The sequence below is a fragment of the Idiotropiscis lumnitzeri genome, chromosome 13 (genome assembly GCF_059441095.1).
Source record: "Idiotropiscis lumnitzeri isolate Australia: NSW breed Sydney's pygmy pipehorse chromosome 13, RoL_Ilum_1.0, whole genome shotgun sequence".
NCBI lineage: Eukaryota > Metazoa > Chordata > Actinopteri > Syngnathiformes > Syngnathidae > Idiotropiscis > Idiotropiscis lumnitzeri.
In genome coordinates this window covers 15,320,984-15,348,081 of record NC_142403.1, presented here as the reverse complement: position 1 = coordinate 15,348,081, position 27,098 = coordinate 15,320,984, and the positions used below count along the sequence as shown (strand labels likewise).

The 27,098-nt window shown below is 42.6% G+C and overlaps 3 protein-coding genes across 8 annotated transcripts; all 3 read left to right on the top strand.

Moving 5' to 3' along the window:
* The first annotated feature begins 39 nt into the window (after positions 1-39).
* agxta (alanine--glyoxylate aminotransferase a) lies at positions 40-5,080 on the top strand. 2 transcript variants are annotated; one of them, XM_088312566.1, is made up of 11 exons: positions 40-964; positions 1,091-1,283; positions 1,900-1,964; positions 2,029-2,129; positions 2,637-2,707; positions 2,964-3,048; positions 3,520-3,618; positions 3,693-3,762; positions 3,844-3,939; positions 4,094-4,222; positions 4,393-5,080. In XM_088312566.1, the coding sequence occupies exons 1-11, from the start codon at positions 806-808 to the stop codon at positions 4,498-4,500; spliced, it is 1,176 nt and encodes a 391-aa protein (XP_088168692.1). In that variant the 5' UTR covers positions 40-805; the 3' UTR covers positions 4,501-5,080. The 2 variants fall into 2 exon arrangements, with proteins under 2 accessions (XP_088168692.1, XP_088168691.1); XM_088312565.1 differs by having other exon boundaries at positions 1,067-1,283.
* Positions 5,081-5,428: 348 nt separating this feature from the next.
* Positions 5,429-10,600, top strand: cep63 (centrosomal protein 63). Of its 5 annotated transcripts, none has more exons than XM_088313237.1 (13): positions 5,429-5,972; positions 6,058-6,235; positions 6,352-6,447; positions 6,760-6,885; positions 7,177-7,269; positions 7,428-7,595; positions 7,663-7,745; positions 8,106-8,229; positions 8,377-8,470; positions 8,693-8,758; positions 8,866-9,136; positions 9,969-10,146; positions 10,363-10,600. In XM_088313237.1, exons 1-13 carry the CDS (start codon positions 5,932-5,934, stop codon positions 10,528-10,530), a joined length of 1,686 nt encoding a protein of 561 aa, XP_088169363.1. In that variant the 5' UTR covers positions 5,429-5,931; the 3' UTR covers positions 10,531-10,600. The 5 variants fall into 5 exon arrangements, 3 of the variants coding, with proteins under 3 accessions (XP_088169363.1, XP_088169361.1, XP_088169364.1); XM_088313235.1 differs by having other exon boundaries at positions 5,430-5,972; positions 8,106-8,249; positions 8,377-8,549; XR_015846325.1 differs by having other exon boundaries at positions 5,432-5,972; positions 8,952-9,136; positions 10,363-10,511.
* A 6,419-nt stretch (positions 10,601-17,019) lies between these two features.
* On the top strand, positions 17,020-26,513 carry amotl2a (angiomotin like 2a). The gene is made up of 11 exons (XM_088313909.1): positions 17,020-17,190; positions 18,317-18,966; positions 19,040-19,160; positions 19,871-20,015; positions 20,088-20,180; positions 21,892-22,187; positions 22,321-22,505; positions 22,577-22,678; positions 23,362-23,522; positions 23,814-23,942; positions 24,475-26,513. The coding sequence occupies exons 2-11, from the start codon at positions 18,359-18,361 to the stop codon at positions 24,561-24,563; spliced, it is 1,929 nt and encodes a 642-aa protein (XP_088170035.1). The 5' UTR covers positions 17,020-17,190; positions 18,317-18,358; the 3' UTR covers positions 24,564-26,513.
* The last annotated feature ends 585 nt before the right edge of the window (positions 26,514-27,098 follow it).

The window sequence follows — 27,098 nt, the reverse complement described above, 5'->3', positions numbered from 1 at the left end:
GTATAAAACTAATGACTAAAATTACACATATTAAACTAACATCTGCTTTAAAAATGATTTTGTTACAGGTTTTTAAATTACTTGTATCGTAAAAATAATATGAATATATACTTAATACTTAATATTATCACTTTTATATATTATATAAATAAAGTACAACTACAGTATAACATATCTTCACAATAAGATTTAAGTTATATAAGATATATGAAAAATCATATAAGAAAAAATATTCTTATATTACATTACATTTCTGAGTATTATTTTAACTTAATGTAAATATTGTATGTCATTAATAACAACAAATATCTATAAACCTGTGTTATAAAACCCCTTCAAATATGTACAGTACATAAAAGTTAGCATATTTCTAAATATGCAGACATATCTAATCAAATTTGTTTTTAAGAAATTATATATTTTGCGTCATTTTTTAAAATATTTATATACATTTATTTTGATATACGTATTCATTTGGATTCTAAAAAAAATCATTTAACTTGTAAAGGTCTCAAACAACTATATTGGTGAAACATGAACTGAGAATAACATTTGATTAGATATTTATTTGTTTCAAACAAACACAAGAATAAAAACAAACATATAATAGCGTGAAAGAAAAATGACACTCTGATAAAGTCTTGAAATTGATCATTCCATATACCCAAATGTGATAAGTTACAATTCGACTGGGTAATTTAAAAAAAAGTGCTGAGTCATTATTTGTTAATCATTAGCCGAGCACCAAGGTCTAACACAAAGTTGCAAAACCAGTTTTTACACAGCTTTCCACACTTCTATCAACATGTCGTCGCTTGCGGTGCCGCCGCCTCAATGTCTGCGGACCCCCTTGACGGTTCCGCAACGCCACATGTTTGGACCCGGACCCTCCAACGTTCCCCCGCGCATTTTGCAGGCCGGAGCCAATCCCATCATTGGACACATGCATCCAGAGACTTTGGAGGTAAACTGAATAAGGGCGGGTGTTGGGGAGTCTTTGCATTTGACATGTCTAAGACTTTATTACTGAATTGTATCGTCAATGTTCTGGATCTACGTTCCCCAGAATGCCTGTGTTGTTGGTTTGCAGATAATGGCTGACATCCGCAGCGGAATACAGTACATGTTCCAGACTCGGAACCCGGTAACCTTGGCGGTGAGCGGCAGCGGCCACTCCGCCATGGAGTGTGCCATTTTCAATGCCGTGGAGGCCGGCGACAGCGTGCTGGTGGCCGTCAACGGCATCTGGGGAGAGAGGGCGGCAGACATGGCAGAGAGGATAGGTAAAAGTTGGCATTAGCTTGTTAGAAATCACATTGAATTTTTTGATGAGCATCAGCCGCAGCGTACTCCTTCAAAGAGTGGAATTTGATCCAAATTTCTAGTGAGGTGTTTTTAATGGTGTAATCTAACATTTTTTCATGTTTTACCCATGATCTGGTCACACAATGATGACATGCGTACATGCGTGAGCTCACTTTAGATCGTTAGCTTGAATCCAATCCAAAAGATACCGAATCAACGTCACATTGGTTTGGTGAATTTATTTTTTTTTCTGTTCTGCCAATGTCCCCTGAGACAAGTGTTTATCGTTTTCCCCATGATCCAGTTTTAGAATTTTGACATTTGTGAGCTAATGTTAGCATGAAGACACATTTAAAGTGCTTCAACCCCATCCCAAGATATTAAATTGTGCAGTCCCATCTGAAAATGTGAACGTTCAATCACATTTTGCCTGTGAGATAATATTTTAATCTTTGAACCATTTTTTTCTTGCACGATGATGACATATAAGCAGTAATGTTAGCTAATATAAGGTAGCTGAAAAGCTGAAAATGCAAATCATACTATTTAATGGCGGATTGATATGCCTTTTTTCTTTTTTTTTTTACTCAACAGGTGCTCGGGTTAACACCATTGTTACATCCCCTGGTGGATTCTTCACCAATGCAGAAATCGAGCAGGTGAAGGACATTCACTCGAAACAAGCTAAGAAGTCAATGTCGAATGATTGATGTGTTGTGCTAGGCGTTAATCAAACACAAGCCTGCGCTGCTTTTCCTGGCACACGGAGAATCGTCCACTGGCGTCCTGCACCCACTGGGTGGCATCGGACAACTGTGTCACAAGTAAGAACATTAAAAATTAAAGCAGCGGTATAAAACAATTATAACAATTACCAGAGATTTAACGGTTCGCCCAGCAGTCCCGAACGGATGCCCATTTTGGGTACGGAGGACGAAATCTATTTTTTAAAAGGCAGGACTAAGCGGGAGGGAGGAAGGGAGTGACGTCACTTTGCTTCAAGCCGACGAGAGGAGGAGAAAGTTTACACTTTGCCTGTCAGTCTGCTGACCAACAATGGTTGTGTTGGCAGCAAAGTCATATCTTGTTTGACACTAGCCTCCCACGGCGTCACGAACGAACGCCTTTTGAAAATATTTTTTTTTTTTTGGAACTGGTGAAATACAAGGACGGAAGTGCTTTAAACGGATGAGGACGGACGGAGACGGAGGACGATTAGTTTATGCATGAGGATGGAGAGACGATGACGGAAGGGTACCCAGGTCGTCGGCGGAGGATGGACCCACAAAATAAAATGCCCATCTCTGACAATTACGTTCGTGCCCCAACAGGTACGACTGTTTGTTCCTGGTGGACTGTGTGGCGTCAGTAGGCGGAGCTCCAGTGTATATGGACCAACAAGGTGCAATTTGTTCAGATTTACAAATTAATTTTCACAAGAAAAAAAAAAATTTCATTATTTTCAATTCCAAGAACTTTCGACAGAAAAAAACATCACGATATGGCCGTGATACGCTCTCACCTAGTATGCCATAGTTAATTAGCAGTAGCAATTAGCATTTTTCTTCTCAGTGAACACATTGTGATATTGATATATTGATAATGATGTGTAAGTGTGAAAATAACTTTCTATCGCTCTATCTATCGGCCACGTTTAGAGATCGACATCCTGTACACGGGTTCTCAGAAGGTTCTGAACGCCCCGCCAGGAACGGCACCCATCTCCTTCAGTGAGCGAGCATGGTGAGACCTCAAAAGCAAACCAAGCATGTTCCAGTTGAAATGTGGAAAATGATCAATTTTCTTTGTGTGGTGGCCTTCGACACACACAACATTGTGGAGAGACCACATTTTAGAAGCTACTGGGGGAAGGAAATCGAGGAGAAATGCGGCTAAAAAGCAAAAACTGAGGCAAACTGCTGAAAAAAAAGCGATGTTACTCCCCAGAACATAAAAACACAACATTATGAAGTGAGCACAAGTCGAAGTCTACTAAAAGAAAATGGCCTTCATGTTGAAATGCAGAAAAAGGGAAAAAGAGGAAGCAGACTGAGTGTGAAACAAATAAATCACGTAGCAATGCATCAAAACAGCGAGACACTAGAGTCAACTGTGTGGAACTAAAATGTAAACTCAAACACCCACACCACTGTGAAGCCATCACGTGCCATTTATCACTTGCAACTGCTATTGTACCACCGATTTCGCCCACAGTCGTAAAATATTCAACCGCAGAACAAAGCCGGCGTCGTTCTACTTGGACCTGAGCTGGCTGTCTCACTACTGGGGATGTGACGGCAAAGCCACCCGAGTGTAAGAACGTCATTGAAAACATTACAAAGCTGGATTTTTTTTTTCATGAAGTAATCAACTTTTCATTTTTGTAGGTATCACCACACGGGCCCTGTCTCTGCTTTTTACTCGCTCAGGGAAAGCCTGGCCATCCTGGTGGAGGAGGTGACTTTGAATTATTGTTTTAAACACTCAACTGTATTGCACGCGGGGATGAACTGTATCTTATTGTCTCTTGCTCTGTAGGGTCTGGAAGATTCCTGGGAGAAACACAGGAAAGTGGCTGAGTATTTTCACACCGGTTTAGAGAGTATGGGACTTGAACTCTTTGTGAAGGATAAGGTGAGACTTTTAATTTAAATTCAGTTCACTGCCTACACCATTTCTGTCATGAAAAAACTCTCAAGTCAAGTCGCTTGTATCCCAAGGCACAACCGTGACGATAATTCAATTGTAGTCATTTCTAATACGATTGATGTTTTGTTTTTATTCCAAGGCGTTGAGATTGCCAACGGTGACAACAATTGTGGCACCGGATGGTTACGACTGGAAGGAGGTTACAGCCTACATCATGAAGATACACAAGTTGGAGATCTCTGGGGGGCTGGGACCCTCCGCTGGCTTGGTAGTGTGCAACCTACACATCTACTTATCTATCTAGCTAGAAACCTGGCTGACTAACCTTAAGTGGGCAAATTGGTTTCTCTAACCTGCTTACTTGGCAACCTCTCTTGGTACCCACATACCCATCAAGCTAGCACGTCTCTTAGCAACCTAACGTGTTGGCCTTTGCAGGTACTTCGCGTTGGACTGATGGGATGCAACAGCAGCATTTCGAGTGCCGACATGGTGCTGGCGGCTCTGAGGGATGCGTTGACGCACTGTCACAAGAGCAAAGTCTGACTTTTAACATTCGAATCAGAATTGTGTCACACTTTCACGAACGAGTTGACATGATTTGTGTCATACAAGAGCTTCTTTTAGTGAATCAATTATAAAAATCAGATTGTTATTCACTTTCTATTGTGTCACCTTACCTATTGTTGCTCATTGCCATTAAGAAATAAGAGATTTTCGTGCAACAGAAGGGGCATATATTTCCTCCGTGAGAATGACTCACTTTTAAAAAAAGTTATTACACCATGAATATTGGTATTAATGTTTAAGAATAAAGCAGCTACATTTGTAACAAACTGTGAAACAAATGTGACATAATTTGAACGCTTTTCCCGAAGCTGCCTGCACCGTTTCCATGGTTTACATCAACTCCCTGCATAATCCAGACGTGAGATGTCATCGTGGGGACTCAAAAATGGAGAAAAACAAAAGCAAATTAATACTTATATGCTCTTCATTTAATGTATTTGTCTAAAATCATCTTGGCTTCTATTTCAATTTATTTCAGGCGTTAATAATGACTACATATTTTGTAAGCGGATAATATAATGGATGTATGGAGTATTTTTCAATAAAGATTGGTTTAAAAAAAAAAGTTGTCCGCGCTGGGTCCGTACGCTTTGTATACGTCACAGCAAGGGGCGGAAGCTCACAACGAGTAGTTCTTTTTTAATGTTATTTAAAGGTAGTCCAATTGACGATAGTAAGTATTTAGATTACGCCTCAACAAGCTGTTTCAGAACAGTTGGCTTTTATAAACAAACCGCGAAAATTTGACATGACGTTTTGACATTTTTCTTGCCGCTGCCTGGCGTCGTTTCCATGGTTTCCATCCACGATTGCTGTCCTAGACGTACGACGTGATGACGTCACAGGCAAGGGGCGGGCATTGCTCAGCTTGTCTTTTGACTGCGTATTTCTTTTTTGTTTTGTCGTCTCGTGGTACAAAACAATCAAAAATACAACTTTAAACATAAGAAAATAACAAAGCTAAAGAAATAAAATAAAAGTGATAATGTCCAGAGTTGTCATCCAGGCTCGTTGCCGATGTAAGACGTGATGACTTATGCAAAGTATGGGAAGGGACCGGGGCTGGCACATCGTAACAGGAAGTAGTTTGTATTTATGTATTTTTTCAAACGTGCCTTAACAGTTATTTCCCCTAAAGTCCAGTTTACTGGTGTAAATATTATAATTTTTTATGCGTTTAACATACTTGCTGCTAGCAGTTAGCCTTTTTGATACCGAAACTATTAAGCGTGACGTCATGTCGCTTTGAACGTTTCGTGGCGCCACAGAGGTTAGTTAGCTTAGTGCTTGCTAGCCAGTGGTTTATCGCCAAATGCCTGTTTGAGTGGACTTTATCGACCAAACCATATAGTCTAATAAGGCTACATGGAAAATTTTATATCCTTGGAAAAACATTTCTGAGCGAATATGGAGGCGTGTTTGGGCTCGTTGCTAAACTCGGACTTGAGGTTAGAGTCATGCTACTTGTTGAGTAACTTGGCGGTGGCGGCTATTTCCTTAACATGTTTGTTTGTTTGTCTGCACATTCTCCAGCTCTGTGTTGTTGGCGTGCGAGCCGGAGCTCCAGGAGTTGATGCGGCAGATCGACATCATGATGAGCCAGCAGAGGAGCGAGTGGCAGGTGCAGATGCGGGACCTCCAGATGCAGCTGAAGGGCGGCCAGGAGGAAATTTCCGCATCCAGGGTGCTCATGCAACGCAAGGACCTGGAGGTGAAGCACATGGAAGATGGGGACATGTGAAACTACCTTACATCTGTGTGTTTAAGATTCTGAGTACTCGTTTGTTGCTGAAACTCTGACTTTCGTCTTTCCCGTTGGAATTGTAGATTGGGGTTCTCCGCAAGCAGGTGGATGACATCCAAGCCGGACGACAGGACTTGGCAACCAAGTATGAGAAGCAGCTGGAGAAAGTTAGCGAGGAGGTCAGCCACTTATCTGGGTCGCTTTCCCACAGTGACAGACCAACTTTTTAAGAACAGATCACAAGAACATTAGAGAGTGAGACGTGTAAAAATACTCTAGGCAACCACAATTGCTTTGCACGCACCATCCTTTGTGTAAGCAGAAGCCAGTAAAGCAAGGACTGAGGTTTGAAATGTAATACCAAAGACCCACTTCTGCCGCCCTATTGTGTTGAAAGCATTTGTCTCTGTCCAACAGTTGAGTTGTCTGTGTGCTGCGTTGCTGTTTGAAAGTTTCTACTTCACCTGGTTGTGTGTATTTTTTCCCCTTAGTTGGACAAGTTAAAGAGGAGTTATCAGAGGCTTGAGCGTAGACATGTAAAGAAGGCCCTCACTGAGGAATCCAAATGCAAAGAGGAGGACATGTCTGAAGTCAGGATTCTGAAGGACAAGCTTGAGGTACTAAATAGGATGTCAAAAACTTCTGCGTGACAAAAGCCAAAACATTGTCTGATGGCCCCACTAGTTAACAAGTGAACAAATAATCCACCAGGCTGCAGAATTTTTAGTTGTTTTCACAGAGGATAAAGAATATATTTATTTTTATAGTCTGCCTACATGTGTTGCTGCACCGTACATGATCAACTATTCATTACGTAAGCGACATAATGCTATTTGTTAGCCCATCTATGACGTTTCGCGTTCTGTGTTAGCATTAAGCTAGCTACATATTTTTGCCTTCAATCTCAGGAGTACAGTCAGAGGTTGGTGGTGTACCAGAAGCAGCTGGCAGAGTTGGAGGCCCACAAGAAGAGTCTAAAGGATGAACTTGCACACGTCAAAGTAAATGCAAATTAGCACCTTATTCATTTCAAGAAATGCAGTCAATTGATGTGAATTTGAATATATTTTGAAAAATTATTATATTATTCCAACAACTGAACTAGAATTTTTGTTTTTTTAATCATTATTTATTAACGATACCCTTTTGTTGTGTCCAGGCACAACGTGCATCCGTGCGCGAACACGCTGACTGCTGCACTGACGTTCAGCAAATGCGCGCTCAGCTGGAAAAAGTTCACCATGAGCTGCACACACAGGAAGTGGAACTGGAACGTTTCCGAGCCTTTGGAAACGCAAGGATGGCACATGACCGGACGCGACAACAGGTAAGGGACAACACCATGCTGACAAAAGTATTGGGACGACCAGTCAACTTGTAATTTTGACTGACAGGACAAAACTGAGGAGGTTGAAAGGCTTCACAATAACGTCAGCACACTCAAACAAATGCTGCACGACAAAGAGCAAGCGATACGGTGCGTAGTCTACGTCTCACTTACGGCATGTGTGTGTCAGCAAATGCATGGTTCTATGTGTGTGCATTCATTTTGATTTTTTTTTTTCAAGCAGGATTGTTAGTTTTTATTTTGTCAAAAATATTTCCCTTTAGTTTAGTTCTCATTAGTTTTAGTATTAGTTTAAGCTTTTCTCATGTATGTACGGAGTATTTGGCAATGCAAGAAGAATAATAAAAGGTCACCAAGTATTGTGTAATTATGTAAACGTCAATTACCCAAAAGGCTGTTTGATCTTCTTCTTCTTTGGTTTTTTTTTGTGTTTTTTTTATAAATCCGCACATTTTTATGTGTTTGTGTTTGGGTGTTCATGTGTTTTAGTTCAATGGAGGAGCGTTTGACGTCTCACGACATTGCCGGTGTGCAGAAGCTTCGTGAGGCTCTGCAGAGGACGTCCGCAGAGCTTGACCGCACTCGCACGTGTGAGACGCACCTCAACGCGCAGGTGACACAACTCAAAGAGAGGTAAACGCTCACCAACTCTGTTTGGTTTGCTTGTTGTTGTGTATCTTATGTGTGTGTGTGTGCTTGTCTGAATTAATGTTTCTGTCTGCGTGTCGGTGTGTGTGTGTGTGTGTGTGTGTGTGCTCAGACTGGAAGAGACGGGCATCCAGCACGTGAAGGTGAAACAAGAAGCCAGGGTGCTAAAAGACGCCTTGGATGCCTCAGTGGCAGAAGTAATAAGGGTTCGACTTTTTTTTTTTTTCCTCCCACTGGTAACATACCGTACTGGAAGTGAAATCACGAGGCAGAAAGTCAACAAAAGTTACGTATAAGTTCCCCCAGAGCTCACATGGTTTTATTTTTTTATGCATTTTAATGCACTCCAATAGCATGTCCTTATTTATTTGACACCTGTTACACATTTTTTTTTTTAAAAAACATGTTTATATTTTATGTATTCTCAGCTTCGAGAGTCGCTGTCGAGGGCAGAGCAACGGCACAGCGACGAAGTGGATGTGATGATGAAGCAGGTTGGTTGTTGTTGGTTGCTCTCCTGGCGGTCTATTTCCTATTATATGGTTATGATCACACTTTTCTTTTCTGTGGTGACTTGACACAAAAAAAAAAAAAAAAAAAGTCAAAGAAAAGGCAAATCAAGCTTGCGGAGTTAGTCCTGGAGATGCTCGCTGTGCTGAAGTCTCGCGAGGTCCTGTGTTCTTGCAGGCCGAGACGTCGTCTGCAGCGTCGCTGGCCTCCCTCAGGGAAAGCTGCGTGACGGAGCAGGACCAGCCGCAGCTGAGGCCGGAGCTCGCGCAGACGCCACGTCCGCCCACGTCGGGCGCGGGCGGGGACAGGCCGGCGTTGCACGCCCATGCCACAGGCGACCACTCCAAGACCGCTGCGGAAAGGTATGCCTCGCATACTGGATTCTCCAAATTTCCAGATGAACACAAAAGCGCTGGAAACTACGCAGGTGAACTTGAGAAATTATTTAGTTTCGCAGTGGATAGGGACTTGACCTGTTCTGCGTTGCGTTTATATGCGATCGCTCGAAACATGGAAAGGACCGTAATGCCGCAACGCCATGCATCGAGCATGCACACAATCGTGAACCCATGTCACATAAACAACATTATTCAACACAAACAAATCACGTTCACGTGAGGCTTATCAATTGCATCAGCTAGGGCTAGGTGATTATGGAAAAAAACAATATTCATGGAAAAAAAAAAAAAAAATTTTTTTTATTGATTTCAGTAGTTAGTATTTATTCAGTTACCAGAACTCAACTACCCAAAAGTGGCACCTTGGGTATCATATTTCATGTGAATGTTTGGTGGTACAATGAGAAAAAAATCCTTGAATCCTTAAAAACTTATCTTTAAATTAAATTCGAAAGAGGAATATTGTAATAAAATTAGTAATGTAAAAACAATAATACAAATAATAAAAAAATGGTAATTTAAAAAAGAAATATACTGCCCGTGTGTGCTGTACTCACGTTGGCCGCTTAGGGGCAGTGTGATGCCGCGCATGAATGGCGTAGTCTACACACCTGAGACTGCCGTCGCAAACTCAATTTATGTGGGGGCTACTGAGGATAGTCTGGGTGTGTGCATTTTTTTTTTACTGGGCCTTGGAAGAATTTCTACTGTGTCAAGCGTCCCTGGCCTTGTAAAAATCGAGAACTCCTGCTTGAAAGGCCTTGTTCATTGTTATTAACACCACTTCCTGTTCCAGCGGCGGTGTTGGCGAGGCGACTTCCTACGACGGCGACATCCAGCGTCTGTTCACTCAGCTTCGCTCGTCGGGTTCTCGGCAGCCGCCCGGTGCCGGTGACGGCACACAATCCGTTGGGAAGTCAGCGCCGACCAAACATGCTGCAGAAGAACGCGGCTCCGTCTCGCCCTCGCCACCGGTGAGCAGAGGTTGCGAAAGTACAGAGAAGCCACGCATATGGGAACATTTTCTTAGGCTAATAGCATAATTGCCTAAGTCATTTTTAAAAAAATGTTGTCCACTATTTCTGTTTTCAAATGTAGGGAGTAAGAAATACTCATTTGTATTGGCGGAGACAATCCTCTGGCGTGCTCTCAGGATGACGGACGCTAACTGGGCTTTGATATTTGTGCAGGATGTTTGGGCAACGTCTTCTCAGGTGGACGCCACCGTGTCTCACTATCTGGAGAAAGAGAGGCTTCACTCCAAGGAGCTTCTGCACAAGCTGGACACGCACATCCTCGGGATGGGCGACAGTAACGCCGCCAGCATAGCCAAGCGCCTCAACGCCAAGACTTTGTGAAGGTGGAATGAAAATATATATTTTTTTCTTTTTCTTTTTAACACTTTGCACATTAAACATGTCTCAAAAGTGACAAGAGTTTTGCTACAGTTTTTTATTCATCCAATAATTCCATGACAAAAAAGGGGCAAAAAGGCAATAAGCACTTTTGTACATTAGCGTTAGCCAGTTAACTGTTTAACTGAGCCAACTTTATTTTCACCCGCTGATTCCCACGTTACTCACGAGGCCACGCTCTGTTTTTTTAAAACCGCACACATTTAAAGTCACAGATACTACAGCACGTTTTAGAATGTTAGGACGGCAACCCCAAGTGGACAAAAGTAGTACCTGCACACAGAAGCGCATTTCCTTTATTGGACTCTGAGGGATTGTTGTGCAATATAACACTTGTAACACTTGTCATAAATGTTCCTGACATAATCTTTTTTCACGTATGTTTTAATCTTATAGGTGTAGAGTACTGAACCAATGTAAAACAAAAGTTTACGTACGTGTCTCTTTCATCTGAATATGAATTTTAATTTACAACAGATTTTTTTTACCATCAATTCTTAACATTGATTTTTCCATGAATCAAAAAATCATAATTTTAATCAATTTAATGAATTATTTAATTAATATTCATTTAATTAATTTTAATTTAATTGGCACAAAAATACCACATGAAATATCTGTGCTGCCAGAATGAAAAAAATTGACAAAATCTTTCATGATTACATTTTAGCATTAAAAAGATGATGGTAAAAATAATAAACGTATATTAAAAAGTAACATTCTACATAATCGACGCCCACGCTTCCTGGACCTCAAGCGACGTGTTCCCCAAAACGGGAGCGGCATTCTATTCCTCGGCCTGCCAGAGCCCCCCTCCGTGTTTTTATTCTGGATGGGAACGTTCATTGTTCTGAAGGCACTTGACATTTAGATTCAGATCCAAAATATTAGAAATAGCGCTCACTTTTATAAAGTTCATAAAATGTGAAAGAAGTGGGAAAAAGTTGGCTATTTTGCCACCCCACCTTGAAAGTAGTAATACTGTAATGTTGATATTCCAAAAAGGATCTAAAAAGAAGTACCCAGGTATGGCCGTATACACGCGCACACACACACACACACACACACGGACAATTTTAATTTTAGAAAGGAATGTCACTTTCCTTTAGCGCTTGACTGACTCCATAGTCGTGTATTTTCTGCGTGTGCGTGTGCGTGCGTGTGCTACTAAAGCTTCAAGTACAACGTCAAGGCATTGTATTTAGAATAACGTTCATACTGCAGTGTCGTTGTGTTACGCATTAGATTATCCCGTGTGAATTCTGCCTAGCAACAAAATGGAAAAGGCAACCAATGATGAATGACGAGCGCTTTGCGTCCATTGCGTTGAACCCGCAGCATAGCCACCTGCTCTCCACCCATCTTGTTGCCTGAGGGAGGTCACCCTGTTATCTGCTCTTTACTGGCCATCTGGGAGGGGGCGGGGCTTATTACAAGCAAACCGCCAGAAGCTTTGTTCAGATTTCCATTGATGAGGGGCAAAAAAAAAAAAGGCAGAATTAGGATAACACGTTTACCAAACAAATGTCATGTTGTGCTAAGAAGTAAAACGGACATTTGATGTGAACAAACTTGCATTGTATGAGAAGAATTGAAATATTACAAGAATATAGTTGTAATTGTAATAAACAGGACATTCTGCTAATACAATTTTTTTTTTTAATTAAGAGAATAAAACTTTGAATACATAACAAAAAAATGAAATACTGGCAGAAAAAAAATCCTAATTTGATGATTAGAGGAAGAATTTTCCTTTTATGAAAACTACGTCAAATGATACGAGAGTGATGTAATTTTATGGGGGGAAAGTGGGCATTTCTTTGAGAATGGTGATGTATTGAGATTTAAATATTACGAGAAATAAGAAAAAGGTTACAGGCAATAAATCTGAACTTTTCCAAGACCTTTAAAAACAACATCAACGATGAAGCGGACTAATTTAAATCTTCAGCGCGTTGCTTTTATAATGTCAAGTTAGTAGTTTGATTCTTTTGACTGTAGTTCAATCGACAGAAGATGAATATTTAAAGCGGAAGTCAACCCCAAAATTTTCTTTCCAATTGGATGTTCTGTCGTCTAAACATGGCACTCTGATTAATATTGTGTTTGTGGAACATTATTGAAACAATATAATCTCCCAATTTGTCTCCATCTTAAAAAAAAAAAAAAAAGAAAATTGTCAGCATCTCAAGGGTATTTTGTCGTCATTTTGGCGCCTCGTGAAATGGACAAAAATTTTACTAGTCAACTCATAGTCCACAAACAATGCCGTGTTTAATCGAGTGGGACTACATAGAACAAAAAAAGATTTTTTGGGTCGACTTCCCCTGTAAAAACTTGAAAATGTGCATTTACAGTACATGCTTTTTCTACTTTCTTCGCTATATTCTAAAAGGCTTCACATTAAATCCTGAAAGGTCAAACGAGTGTAAAAGGTTTGTCTGCTTCGAACACACTTCAACACGCATTTCAGCCTTTTGTGTTGCGCTCCATATGGTGTATGCGCGAGCACGCGCGTGCATGTGACAGGTGCACGTGTAAGTGCTGCAGGGCAGGACATGTTCTTTTGTGTGCGGAAACATCTGCCGTTTTGCTTAAAGGCTTCACATGGATCTTTCCACACGGACTCAGTGGGCATTTATTCAATATCCAGCTTAATGTTTAAATACTCGTACCTTTGTTTTCTCTAATTAGACAAATCTTTTTTTTTGTCCACCACTTCGAGTGCCGATGACAAAAAAAAAAAAATTTCCAACGAACTCAAGTGGGATTCATATAATGTTGAGACTCATACAGTAGTTCTTTGCAGAGGATAAAGAATACATTACAGTGGAACATTAATTGAACAAACCCAAAACTAATGGAGAAAAAGTACTTCGATTTAATGGAGAATCGGCTCTGGATGACCCCCCCTCCCAGTTAATCGGTTAAATTGAGGTTCCAATTTTATTTGGCAAAAAAAAAAAAAATGGTTACGTTGTCCGTCTAAATGTGTTTAAATAACGGTTGCGTAAAAAGCTGATAACAGACTCAGATGTGAATCATTGCCTCTGTTAGCATTAGCTTCAAGCTAGCAGACTAAAGTCTGAGGTTGCTGTTCTGTATACAGAAGGAATATTATCTCGTTATTAAAAACTCATTAGTCAGGTCACTCTTATCTCAAAGCATTACCGTTCTATTTCTTTGGAGTACGTGCTATAAAATCTTTACAAAGCACATTTGTACTGGAGGAAAGGTGGTGGTCATGAATTAGGGTGACCGTGTGGGGTGTCATTCCCCAACCAACACTAGTCCCCACCCTCCTCCAACCCCCTCCAGCAGCAGACTGCAGGCTAGGTCAGACGCCATGGTCATGGTAATTTGAGGAATGTGTCCATTTCCTCCTTTGCGGGGGCATTCGAACAAAAGAAGCTTTTCCCACCTCAGCTCACATCACCATCAGCACACAGCAGCTCACTTTATTTTGCTCAACCAATCCGGGCCGATGCAACGGCACCACAGAGGCGCCCGCACTTCTGATAGCTACAAAAAAAAAGTTTGTTTATTTATAAAGCGTCAGCCTTTGGAAAACTGGTTTCTGTTTTTTGTGTAAACGCTGCAGGTGAAAACAAAGAAAATGTGTTTAGTGTACACACACACACGCACACACGCTACTACTTCACGACCCCAACAGTCAAACATAAGACAAAAGGTGGCTAATTGGTGAAAAAGTTCCCTGGAATGTATTGTAACGCCAAAAGTTGTAAATTATTATTCTACTCTGCACAATTTTTTTTCTGAACTTTTTTTGACTTCTGTAAAAAAAATATGCAAGAAATGGAGCAGACTGAGTGGAACCTTAAAAAGCTGCTTCAAACCAAAATGGCCGATTCCCTGTATCTTTTTCCTTTTCTGTATCATTAATGTATTTGATTGAAACCAGCTCTTTGGGTTGTATTTTCAACAAAAAAAAGAATAATCCTGGACATGTTCATTATAAAAAGAAAATGACTGTTTTCAACCAAAATGGCAGACTTCCTGTGATTTCTTCAGCATCATTTCTTCAGACATTTTGGTAGGTTTACTCATGATTGACATTCCTAACCAAATTTCATGTTACTAAAGGGAATGGTCTTTGATTTTCCCAGAAATCTAGGACAAGTTCATCATTTCAGGATTCAGGACCCCTGGAAGTGACCATCAAATAGCTCCTTCAAACCAAAATGGCCGACTTCCTGTATCTTTTTGGGCATGGCTTCTTCAGACTATTTTGTGGGTCTACTTACAAGAGACATTCTGATATAGCGCATTTCACTTTCCATATCAGGTAATTTACTATAAAGGATTTTATAATCCATACCAAAATTTCATGTTGCTAAGTAAAACTAGCTTTGGGGGCTGATTTATTATTTATTTATTTATTTTTTTAATGACAGTGGTGTTGGTGCTTTTGACCAAACAATGCCTGTTTCAAACCAAAATGGCCGACTTAGTCTCTTTTAAGTTATGACTTTTGAGACTTTTTTTTTTTTTTGGTATTACAAAGGTTCCTAAAAATCATCTATTCAATTTAAACCAGCTCTGGGGGTTGAATTTGCAAAAAAGAAATAAAGAATTGTGAAGTAAATGACTCCTTTCAACCCAAATGGCAAACTTTCTGTCTTTTTCAACATGACTTCTTCAGTTATTTTGGTTTACTCATGATTGAATTTCCTTTTAAATTACCAAGGAAAACTGTCTTTGGGGCTGTAATTTCACGCCCAAAAATCCAGTACATGTTCATCTTTAAACGATCCCTGGAGGAAGTGGCCCTCAAATAGTTGCTTCAAATCAAAATGGCTGACTTCCAGCGTGTTTTCAGGCACTACTTCTTGGAACTTCTTTGTGGGTCTACGCATTAAATTCCAAATTTTCATGTTTAAAACCTAACGTGGCCTTTTAATTAAGTCATTCAGCAGACTTCCTTGAAAAACCTTCCTGAAAAACTGCGCACAAAGACGACATTGTTCCGATTAGCGTGAACAGTTAGCATTTCTGCGCTGTCGGATGATTTCTTTGCATAACGGCTGGTCTTATCTGGAGACTAGTGTCTAGTGTCTGTTTAACTGCCATGCAAATGAGCAGGTGGACGTTTGCCTGCCAGAGATAAGGCAAACCTGCGAAGTCTCCGGGCCACGAGGCAACCGCTAGCAAGCGCTGTTTTGTTTACAAACTGCCCTCATATTAGTCGTCAACCCCCCTCCCAAAACCATGGATAGCCAGCTGATCCCAAAGAAACACATCGGAGTAGCTGGAATGATGGTGGGGGTGGGGGTAGCAGATGGCACGTCTACCCCCGTCATGTCTGCTTTTTTGGAGGGAGAACAATGCATCTCTCACAGCTTCTGCTCAAAGGAGGCGAGATAGTTTTTTTGGTTTTTTTTTTGGGAGGGGGCGGTCGAGTTTGTGGACAGCTGGCAGGCAGCGTGCCTCGTAGACCAACAACTCCTTTCGTCGACCCCCACCTCCCCCCATACACACAGCACACCAGGACCCTCATGCCGCAATTACCCGGCACGAGCCCGGTTTAAATATTTATTGGGCACACGCAACGCAATGATTAATCCGAGTCCAAGATAATTGCAAATCGTTTCAAAACTTGTTCTGTCGTTAGTGTGCACGCTCTCTTCTAATTGGGGGTGAGGATGTTTCCAGAATGAGCCAATCAAGTTGAAACTCATGTTAGACAGAAGTCAACCTCACATTTAAAGTGGCTGCCGGGAACCCCCAATAACGTTCAGATGTTCTAGTATGCTTTTGCTGACATATTTTGTAGTCACGTTCTACAGCACAAGCCGGCGATATGCAAACTTGTGGAACCATACAACTAGAACCACTGATGGTCCCTGGAGGCAACATTTGACTTTTGTATAGCTAGATTGTCTATAAAGGCAGTTTTGAGGAAAACCTAGGATTCCAACAGCCCCTGAAGGCAACACCTGACTTTTCAATTGACAGATGGATGTGTATTTTGTAGAAATCTAAAATTTCCGACGCTCCCTCACCAGACTTTTTGGTAAATCTTGGAAAAACATGATATGGATGTTTAATATTAACCTCATAGCTAAGGAAATGACACTTTTATTGTCTAATAAAAAGAAATACATAATATATTATCAATATATTCTAAGCTAATCACTAAATGAATATGTATGTAATGGTATAAGTTTTGCGGGGATTTCTGACAGTCCCAGAAGGCAACATCAGACCATTCCAACGAAAGATAGGTCGGTAAATAAATAGCTAGACAGCCTCCTCATCATCAGCCCCTGCCCACCACCCCGATGCCATTGGCCAGCCCCCCCTCCCCCTTTTCCTCCTCCCTTCCTTCCCCCCCCCACCCCCTCCTCCTCCTGGTGTGTTTGATCCCCGGGGGACTTGGAGCCTCAGCATTCCTCTCATTCCTCCCTCGCAACAATCAGCCTGTGAGCCTTTATGAGCCAAACTCACTCAGTCTGTTCACACACACTCGCGCTCCACACACGCGCGTGGACTGCATTTGCGCACTCCGGGAGCTTTTCGGGGGTCTTTCCCCCCCCCCTGGAGTTTCAAGTGTTCTTCTTTGTGTGATGAGACTTAGATTTGGTGAGTTTGAAGCGTTTTATTGAGTTTTTTTTTTTTGTTAACGTGTCGCTCAACGGCGCAATGATATCAACCTCAAGTATGTATGGAACGGGATTTGGAAGTTTGCAGTCCCGTAGCTCACGCAGAGCTAGCATTTGTGTTAAAATGCGCAAAAAATATTGATTTTATTTCTAAATTATGTATATATGGCTATTGCAATAGGAATGCTGTTGTTGACCATTTAAGGAGAGATAGATACATGTTTTGGCTTTTGCGTTTGCCTGTTTTTTTTTTTAAACTTATTGGCGGTAAAAAAATTAAAACAATTTTAAACGTTCAATAATATTTTTATTATACCAAGAAGTGCACTTTAAACATACAGTTAGTTGAACATGAAATTTAATTGGCAGTGGTTATTTTGTCGTGCCGGGCAACTCTCCCGCTCGCAAGATTTTACCGTGAACAGTTCTGATTGGTCAGTGGCCGGATTACCGGATCCAGCAGGTTGACCGTGAAGAAGTTATTTTAATGTGGCGTGTTGGCTGCAATTGGCTTCTACATAAACTGGTTCCCGATTCCAGCTGTGGCTGTAAGGCAACATCAGTGCAGTAACTGTTTCCTAATCAGAGCTTTACCTTAAAAACTATTGCACTTGTCTTAATTCTAACTCGAGTAATTTTTTTTTAGATCAATATTCCCTCTGCTTATTAATGGCCTACTTATCCTTGCTGTAAGCATAAACTGTTATTTTTGTGGGACCCTAATCATTTTGCAAATTATTTTCGGTTCAAAAGCAACATCGAAATTGTTCAACAACTGCTCGATTCATCGATAAATACGTAAAACGTCTCGTGAAAAGGGTGGCGAGTTACCAGTCATACCAAATTACTATTGCGTATGTTATTTATATTGGCAAGATCTTGCTGCTGTTTGAGAATGGAACTCGCTAAATTACTTGGACAGGGAAATCCAAGAAAAATGGCAGACTTGCTGTGTTTTTTGTGGCATTGCTTCTTGAGACTTTCTTTGTGGGTCAATTCATGAGAGATGCCAATCAAATTTCAGACAGTTTGAGTGCAGTGCTTCCAAATGTAAACCCTAATAAAGGATTAAATGGTTGGTCGCCTGACAAGTGTGTTTCCTTCAGATTCCTTGTGATCCTGTCCTCAAGTCCCCTGCCTTCTTGGACATGAGAACCGCCGAGGCCACTACCGGGACAGTCCTGCACCGCCTCATCCAGGAGCAGCTCCGCTTTGGAAATCTGACAGACACCCGCGCCCTGCTGGCCATTCAGCAGCAGGCCCTGCGCGGTAGTGCCGGCGGTAGCGGGAGTCCTCATTCTTCCCAGGAGAGCCTGACCCAAGACGAGTGCCAGTACATGCACATGTCCACCCGGCAGGACCCCCAAGGCCAGGAATACCAAGGAAGCTGTGTACATCCGGAAAATTCCTTCCGGATTTCCTACCACGGTGAGGAGCTTCCCACCTATGAGGAGGCCAAAGTGCACTCGCAGTACCTGAAAGGGGGGCTGGACTCCGGAGTGGATATGCACTGGGATGCCAAGCGGGAACACGCTCGCTCCCTCAGCGAGCGCCTCATGCGGCTCACTCTGGAAGGGAGCGCGCCGCTTGGGAACGTCCCGACCATGAGCTCCTCGCAGAGTTTTCCGCAGTTGTACAACGCCACTGCTCCTCCTCAAGGTGACCCGCGGGGGCTGCCACCAGGGTACCCACCCCAGGAGCGGGAGGTGTACTTCACGCCTGCTTCCGGGCCTCCACCCTTCTATTCTCGGCACAGGTAGATTGCTGACCGACCGTCTTGACTCCTGGCTCATAGTCCGCGGTGGCTTAAACTTCATTCCGCCCATCAGGAATGGCAGCGTTCCCGCGAGGGCGACATCCGGGGACGAGGGCGACGCATTGAGGCAGGAGAACTGGAGACTGAGGCGGGAAGTGGACGTCTATGCGGAGAAGGCCGCACGTCTGCTTAAGGTAAATGTGAGAAAATCTGGAGGAAGTCGTGAGAGGCTTTTCCTTTCTTTTCTTTCTCTTCTCATTTTCTTGCTTCCTGCTTTTGGTTCAGCTTTAAATTTCTTCTTTTTCTCCCATTCTTTTATATATCTGTCCTTCAATTCTTTCCTTCTCCCATTCTTCTTTCATCCCTCCTCTAAATTCTTCCACTCCATCCATCAAGTCATCTTCCCCTTTTCTGACCTTCCAAAAGTCTTATCTACCCTTCTGTTCATCTTGCATTCCTCCACTCTCTCTCTTCCTCCTCTCAAATTATTTGCTTCCTGAAGTCTTTCTTCTGACCTCCAGCTTTACCTCTCTGTGCTTCTTGTTTTTGATTTCTCCGCATTTCATGTGACTTATCTTTTTCTTCCATCCTTCGCCCCTCTCTTTATTTCTGTCCTTCTTTTCATCCTCTTTTCCTTGTGTTCTTGCCTTCGAGTCATCAATTTTTATCTCTCGCTCTTTTTGTCCTTTCATAAATTCTTCTTACTCCCATTTTCTTAAATTTTTACACTCCTTCCATCATTCCCTTTTCTGTCCTTTCTTTCCTTCTTTTTCCATCTCTTCTGTCCTCCATCCTTTCGTTACCTCCTCCTTTCTCCCTTTCATCCCCTGTCTTTCCTTTCATATCTTTCTTCAAGTCGTCCTTGCTCTCTCTTGACGCTTTCAATCGACGTGTCTCCCGCTAGCTGGAGAATGAGATCGCCAGGATCTCAGAGGCGTACGAGACGTTGATGAAGGGCTCGGCCAAGCGTGAAGCGCTGGAGAAGACCATGAGGAACAAGCTGGAGGCCCAGATAAAAAGGATGCACGACTTCAACCGAGATCTCAAAGGTAGGCCACGGCTCCGAAGCGTAACTTGATAGCCTAACTCAAAACCTTAATGATTACGTGTTGTTTTTCCAGAACAAGTGTGCGCAGCCGCCAAGCAAAGAGCGGACAAGGAAGCAGAATGCTCCGAACACAAACAACACGTCTTTCTCAAGCTACTCGAACAAAGTGAGTTTAATGGGAGAAGTAAGGCCAAGTTTGAAACCCTAACACTTGTTTGAGACCCTATCCCAGCCCAGGAACCTTAACTGAGGCTTAGAACCCAATTTTGAAACTCTAACCCTGTTTTTCATTTTTTTTTAGACAAATGCGGTGATTCCAAACCATAATTCCGAGCCTAATTTGAAACCCTGTACCTATATTGAAACTCTACTTCCAAACCAACTTTGAATAGCTAAACTCTGAACTTGGTTTGGAATTGAAACCTATCCTTTAAACTTGAGTTTAAAACCCATTCGCCTTGTTTGAAACCCTACCCAAGGAATTCAACGCCTTGAACAGTGGCTTGAAACATTACTTTGAAACCCAAATAATAGCTTGGAAAACATCGCTCTGCCTTGAAACCCTACTTTGAAAATCTCACGCTAACTTCAAATCCCCACTCTGCCGTGTAACTCTAATTTAAAACCATAACTCATTTTTCAAACCCTATCCCTGGCTTGAAACTAACAAATCCGTCACAGACATTTGGAGCATGTCGTGTCGTGTGATTGCCTTCAACAAATGCACACACACAAACACCCACACACACACGCCAGACTGCGAATGTGCTTGTTTGCGGAATGGATGCAACTTGGACAATAGTAGGGCGTTTACTTCACCATCTCTCTGGCGCTCTTATATTTTCAGCTTCTTGTTTACTCTGCGTTTCGTGGAGGCATTCCACAGCTCTTGGCAGTACAAAGCTACGCCTTGTGTATGGACGTGTGCGTGCGTGTGTGCGCGTGTAAGTGGATCAGAGGAAGTCGGCATTCCCCAGGCAGGCATGCAGTCACAGCACAGGAGGGAGGGGAGGGGGGGGTTGTGTAATCAAGCCCCTTTCAAAGTGACACATCATTTTTTGTTTGATTGAGGAGTTACTGAAAAACAAGTACAAAAGCTGCAGTGTACTTGCCGGGAAATCGTAACCCAGGCTTATATTGAAGTCCTTACTTGAGTCTTTATATCGTCCATCTCATTTATTCTCAATTGAACTCAACTCAATTATTTATTGAACACTTTCCAAAACACAGCTGCACGCCAAGTGCTGTACATAAAGTACGGATCTCATATCTAAAAACAAAGACAGTTAAAATATTAAAAACAGTAAACACAATAAAACACTAAAACAATGCCGAGTCTCATGCTGAGTTGAAAGCCAAAGAAGAAAAATCTGTTTTCCGACAAGTTTTAAAAATGGACAGAGGGGGCTTGACTAACGTTTAACGGAAGGTCATCACAAAGGGAGGGAAAGCACTCAGTCCCCTCTGAGTCCTTGGCATCTCCAGTAGTGTCTGGTTAGCTGACTTGAAGAACTGGGGGAGTACGTCGATGGGGAGGAGCTCAGACAGGTAAATTTGAGCGAGACCATTTAAAGATTTGAAGAATGGTCTCTCAAATGGACAGGGAACCTGTGTAGGAAGGCCAGAGTTTAAGTTGATTTGTTAAGACCCAGGGAGTCAGCAAATAAAATGAAAACAGCAGGGGCCCTAAAATTGAACCCTGTGGAACACCGTATGAAGTTGGGCAGAATGGGACTCAGAGCATCCAAGACTACCACAAAAGGTCCTGCTTGTCAAAAATAGGATCTAAACCACTCTAGAATGCTGCCACTAATCCTCACCTGATGCTCCAAACGAGCCAACAGGGTTGCTCTAACTTTGTGTAAACATGTGTCCAGATGAGGAGCAGCTACGTGAGCGCGAGCGTCTGGAGCGGTCCATCCAGAACCTGAGGGTGTCTGCGGAGGAGAGTCAGCGTGGGCGCGAGCTCCTGGAGAAGGCTCTGCTCTCGGCGCACGCCCGCAACCGTCAACTGGAAGACGAGCTGCACAGGAAACGCGCCTACGTGGAGAAGGTGGAGCGTCTCCAGAGCTCACTGGGCCAGCTGCAGGCGGCATGCGAAAAGCGGGAAGAGCTGGAGATGCGACTGCGCACCCGCCTTGAGCAGGAACTCAAAAGCATGCGGGTGCAACAGGTGAGGAACCGCTGAATCATTTGTGGTTACTGAATCACCCAAAATCTCGGTCGGGATACTTCCTGATTTCTAGTAAAAGTTTGGGGGTACACGTTTGGAAACTAAAACCTGTATCCACCTATGTCGCCTTTAGAACCACACCTCAAGTCCCCTGGCTTCCGAGCTGAGCTCTTCCCTGTCACAGCAGCAACTGAGGGAGCGCGAGGAGCGTATCCTGGCCTTGGAAGCAGACATCACCAAATGGGAACAGAAGTATCTTGAGGAGAGCACCATGAGACAGTTTGCCATGGATGCCGCCGCCACGGCAGCGGCACAGAGGTACCATGACAAAAACACGGGTGCTTGAAAACGTCTGTGGGCCATCAAGCAACTTTTACTGTTCTTCACAGAGATACCACCATCATCAACAACTCACCTCGACATTCACCCAACAGCAGTTTCAACGAGGACTTGCTTCTGACCAATCACAGACATCAGGAGATGGAGAACAGGTACACACTTGTGGCCGACTCGTCAAAGAGTTCTTGTCATGATTATCCTCGGGAACCACTTCCAGGTATAGGACCGAACCAACAGAATTCCACCAAATGATCTTCCAAGTTAGATAGACGTCTAATTGTTTATTTCAGATTTGGAAACTTCCCGATGGTAAACTTTAGATTAATCCCATCTAGACTTCAGGTTTTGAAAGGTTAACGATGCGTCGAACACTAAAATACACAAAATCCTGAGTCTGATCCTTCCTGATATCATAGAAGAATGAGCGTGGTACCAAGAACTCAGCATTAAAAATGTTCAATGCCTAAAAACCTGAAGAAAATTAATCAGGATGAACTTCCATTTTTTTACAACCATTCCAACGTTTGGCCCACCAGAACACCGAGGATCCCAGATTTTTCTTTCAGGGTATTTTTACAGAGCCACAACTTTTCACATGTTAGGAACCCGCAGAATTCCCTTAAAATTGACCTTCCAATATCCCAAGTGCTCTGGTTCCAGCTGATTAGGAAGAATCTGATGTTTTGTGTTCTGCGTAATCGATCAGACATGATCATTGTGTGACAAGAAGACAAGATGGCCTTTGTTTTTTTCCCCCAACTAATTCCTCTAAATCAGTACACAAATCAAGTATTATTATTTATCGACTAACACTCGCACCCTTGTGTTGGTCCAGGATCCGAGCCCTTCACGCGCAGCTCCTGGAGAAGGATGCCATGATTAAGGTCCTCCAGCAGCGCTCCAGATGGGAGCAGTGCAAGCTGGAGAAACAAGGTCTTCGACTGGCCAGGTCCGTCCCGTCCATCACCACGGCGGCCGGCAGTACCGAGACGAAAGGTGAGTCAACCCCCCCCCTTTTGACCTCTTGTTAACGCAGCACTGTAGCTAACTTGCGATGCTATCGAGCGACAACTGGCCGCCAGACGGACAGAATGTTAGGGCGTCATAAGAAAAAAACCGAGACGGCGACGGCCTCAAATAGAAGAGGCGTTTTTAAGTTGGAATGCGGGTCATCGCCCGCCTCCAGAATAGCCCAGATCCAGAATAGTCATGGGAAGAACCAAGTACCTAAGTGTGGACGTAAGCGGGGGGTAATTAAGCCACTTCTTTCTTTGTCCACATCTGCAGGAAAGAGCCTCTCGGATGACCAGACAGGTGGTGCCGTGCTGCAAAGTAAGAGTGCCAGCTGGGACGCCAACACCCAATGTGACCAACGAGAGCTTAAGTCGTCCAAGATCTTGGTGGTGGCCGCCTCCGGTGGGTGCCCTGTATTTAGTTTTTGCTAGCCAAACGCTGCTCGGTTCTTTTTAGACAGATTTGTGGGTTCGGTTTAGGTTTAGGAGTAAGCTTCAAGAAGTTTTATTTTGAAAATCTACCTTTGCCTCTGTCAAAACGCTTGTCTAAGAACACGCAATAGAAATAAGGAAGCCGACAAGAAAGCAAAAATAAGTTTGCAGAGTCTTTTCAAAACAGGAGACAGGCCGACTTCCAAGAAAGCAAAAGATCTGTTTGAGAGACTTCGATTTAGGTTTGGATTCATTGCTCGTCGACTTTTGCGAACCAAACACGCTATGCATAAGATGCTGGGTCAGGCTTAGAAATGAGGCAATGAAAAGTTAAATTGTGGAGGTTATGATTTCAGATTTTTTGTTTATGGATTGAGGGTTAGAGTAAGTTACGGGTGATACAGTTCATAATCAAGCGACACAAGTTCAGGGAAGATTGGATTGGCTTTATCTTACAAAGTTGTTAATGACAATGACGTCTGTTTGTCTGCTGTTCCGTGCAGATACTTCGGAGGAAACCGAGCTGGAAGGAGTCCAGGCCTCGGAGAACGTCAACACAATTAACTCAGAGATGGTGGAGATCCTCATCTGAGGGATGTGCAAACATTTTGCTGTTTCTTATTTATTTCCTGCATCATTGCTGCTCATTTGTATAGTCGCCTTTAAGCTAAATGATGTTTTTTGTCTTTTTAATTTAAAATAATGGGGAGTGATTGTCGATGTTCTTGGTGGAGGCATCTCGTGTGTTTGCTTGTTCTGTGAGACAGGACAATGTGTATTTAACTTTATTTATCTTTGGGGATGCAGCGTTTACAAACCTCCTCTGGAGCGGCTTTAGAAAATCCAGACCAAACGAAAGCACACAGTCGTGTTTGTTTGTCGCCTTCTTTTCATCTTGTCTGTGTTGTACATGCAGTTTCCGAACGTATCGTAGCACTTCCGATGGATTTTGCCATGACGCTGGCCCGTACTGTGTGTCAATGTTGCGCGGCAAGGATACAAGATGGTGACGATGCAAAAAAACGTTATTTCTCTTGTAGTCGACATTTCCAATGTTTAAAGAAATACAGCATTAGGTTTAGGCGTTATGCTACGTTCACACCAAATCCATTTCACCGTGGATGTCTTCACAACGCAGCGGCTCATTTGCGCTCACGGGGAGGGGCTTCGCGTTGTGACGACGACAGCGTTTCCGGTTGCAAACAAAGAAACAAATAAAGGTTTCAACATCGCATTCAAGTGGCCGACACTGTGCTAAAGCTAACGTAAACAATCTTGCCGTCTTGGTAAAGGACAACAGCTGTAAAAAAAAAAAAATAATAATAATGATTTTTTTTCCTTTCTTCTCTTTTCAAAAACCGCCAAGTGTACATGACGCTGAGTGTGACGTCATATGCCCCGGAGTTTATTGGGTGCCGTGACGTGACTCGCAAAGTGTGCAGCGCTCCAAACGCGTCATTGGCGTCGCCCGGCACGTAATCGCGCCTTCTCGCGCGAACTCCTTCGACTTTAATTTCATCGCACCGCCGAAATCGCTCGCAACGGATTTGGTGTGAATCTAGCATTAAACTAAGGGTGAGTCTTTCCGGTTTGGTTTCGAGATCAGAGTTCATTGTTCAGGTTTATGGGTGGAGATTGTAGTGTTTTCAGATTAAGTTTAGTGGTTAGAAATAGAATTTCAGATAGGTTTAGGTTCATGGGGACGAATAAAGTTTTGAAAGTCAGGGTTTATGGTAAAGGTTAATGAGTAGAGCTATGTTATGTTTCAGGTTTAGATTCAGAGTTTAGACTTCACATGAGTTGAACCCGCCAGCTCTGAAGCTAATATTTGCAGCCTTGGAGCGCAAATTCCCCCCTGGCCTAGCCTCGCCCCTGCACTGGAAGCTAATCTTCTCACATTCCTGGCTGAGTGAGTGAGGAAAAAAAAAAGGCTATCTAAAGCGGGGAATGTGAAGTCCCTTAGCCCTCGTTAAAACGTTGCACATTCCCCGCTTTAGTTAGACTTTGGTTTCCACCATCAGCCAAACTCCAAGTTTGCCTGGAATGTGTTTTCGTATTAAACTGGAATGCCCACTCTGGAAGGGGGAAATACCGCCTCGGTAGACTAATCCGGTTTGGAACTGTTGCTGTTGGTGTCAGTGGGGATTATCCACATGTAAATTCTGACATTTAATGGCTCGTTCCACTTCATGCTTTTCCATCAAACAAACACAAAATATGAGTGAATGCATTTGCTGGTCAATGCAGTGTGACAGATTGATTAAAATGTCCTCTTGGCTCCCTTGGAATGTGTTTACATGGAAGTGAAGTTAATATATATCTGTTTTTTTTTTCTTCATTCATAAGCTTGTATTTGTGTTGTTCTGGTGCCAAAGATGTGCTCAGATTTTTGTTCTCTTATTAATGTTAAAACAAGCGAACCAGATGAACAAAAGGTTCTGATCCCATTTGGACATTGCTGTGAACTATTTTTTTGGAAAGTTTGTATTACTTAATATTTCACCAACTGAGAAATTAAAGATATTAATATATGTCCTGCAAATGGCTCCCTTGTTTGTTTGTGATCGGTTTCCTGTAAAGTCAATACAAAATAATTTAGATCAACAACAAAAAAAATAATTCTTGGCATAGTACCGCAAAAAAAAAAAAACGAGCACTTTGAGACTCACTTTAAAAGGCTCCAAAATGTTACAAAAGCAAAAAAAAATTTCAGTCAAAAACAGTTCAAACAAACTACGAAATTGTCAGTCTTTCAATGCTGAGATGTGTTTTATCAGGCATCTCGGCGTGTGCAGCTGTGCCACATAAAAATTTTTTTTTAAAAAAATCCCCAGCAAGCGTCAACTTTTAATGTCAATATTTATGCCTTCCTCATTCCCCCACCCGGTGTGACGGCGATGGCATTCCGCGGATGCCACACATTCTCTCCCTGCTACTGTCTTTACTTGTTGAATAAAGCAGTCGAGAATCTCTTCCCAAATGGGGCAGGTGTCTCTGAGATTTACCGTCCCCCTTTTTTGGCCCATTTCTCGCTCGCATACTCTACATTTCTGATTAATTCCTGCAAGGATCAGCCTCCCTCGCCCGGCGATGAACTGAGAGGAATGTTCCGTGTCGGAGCGGTGAA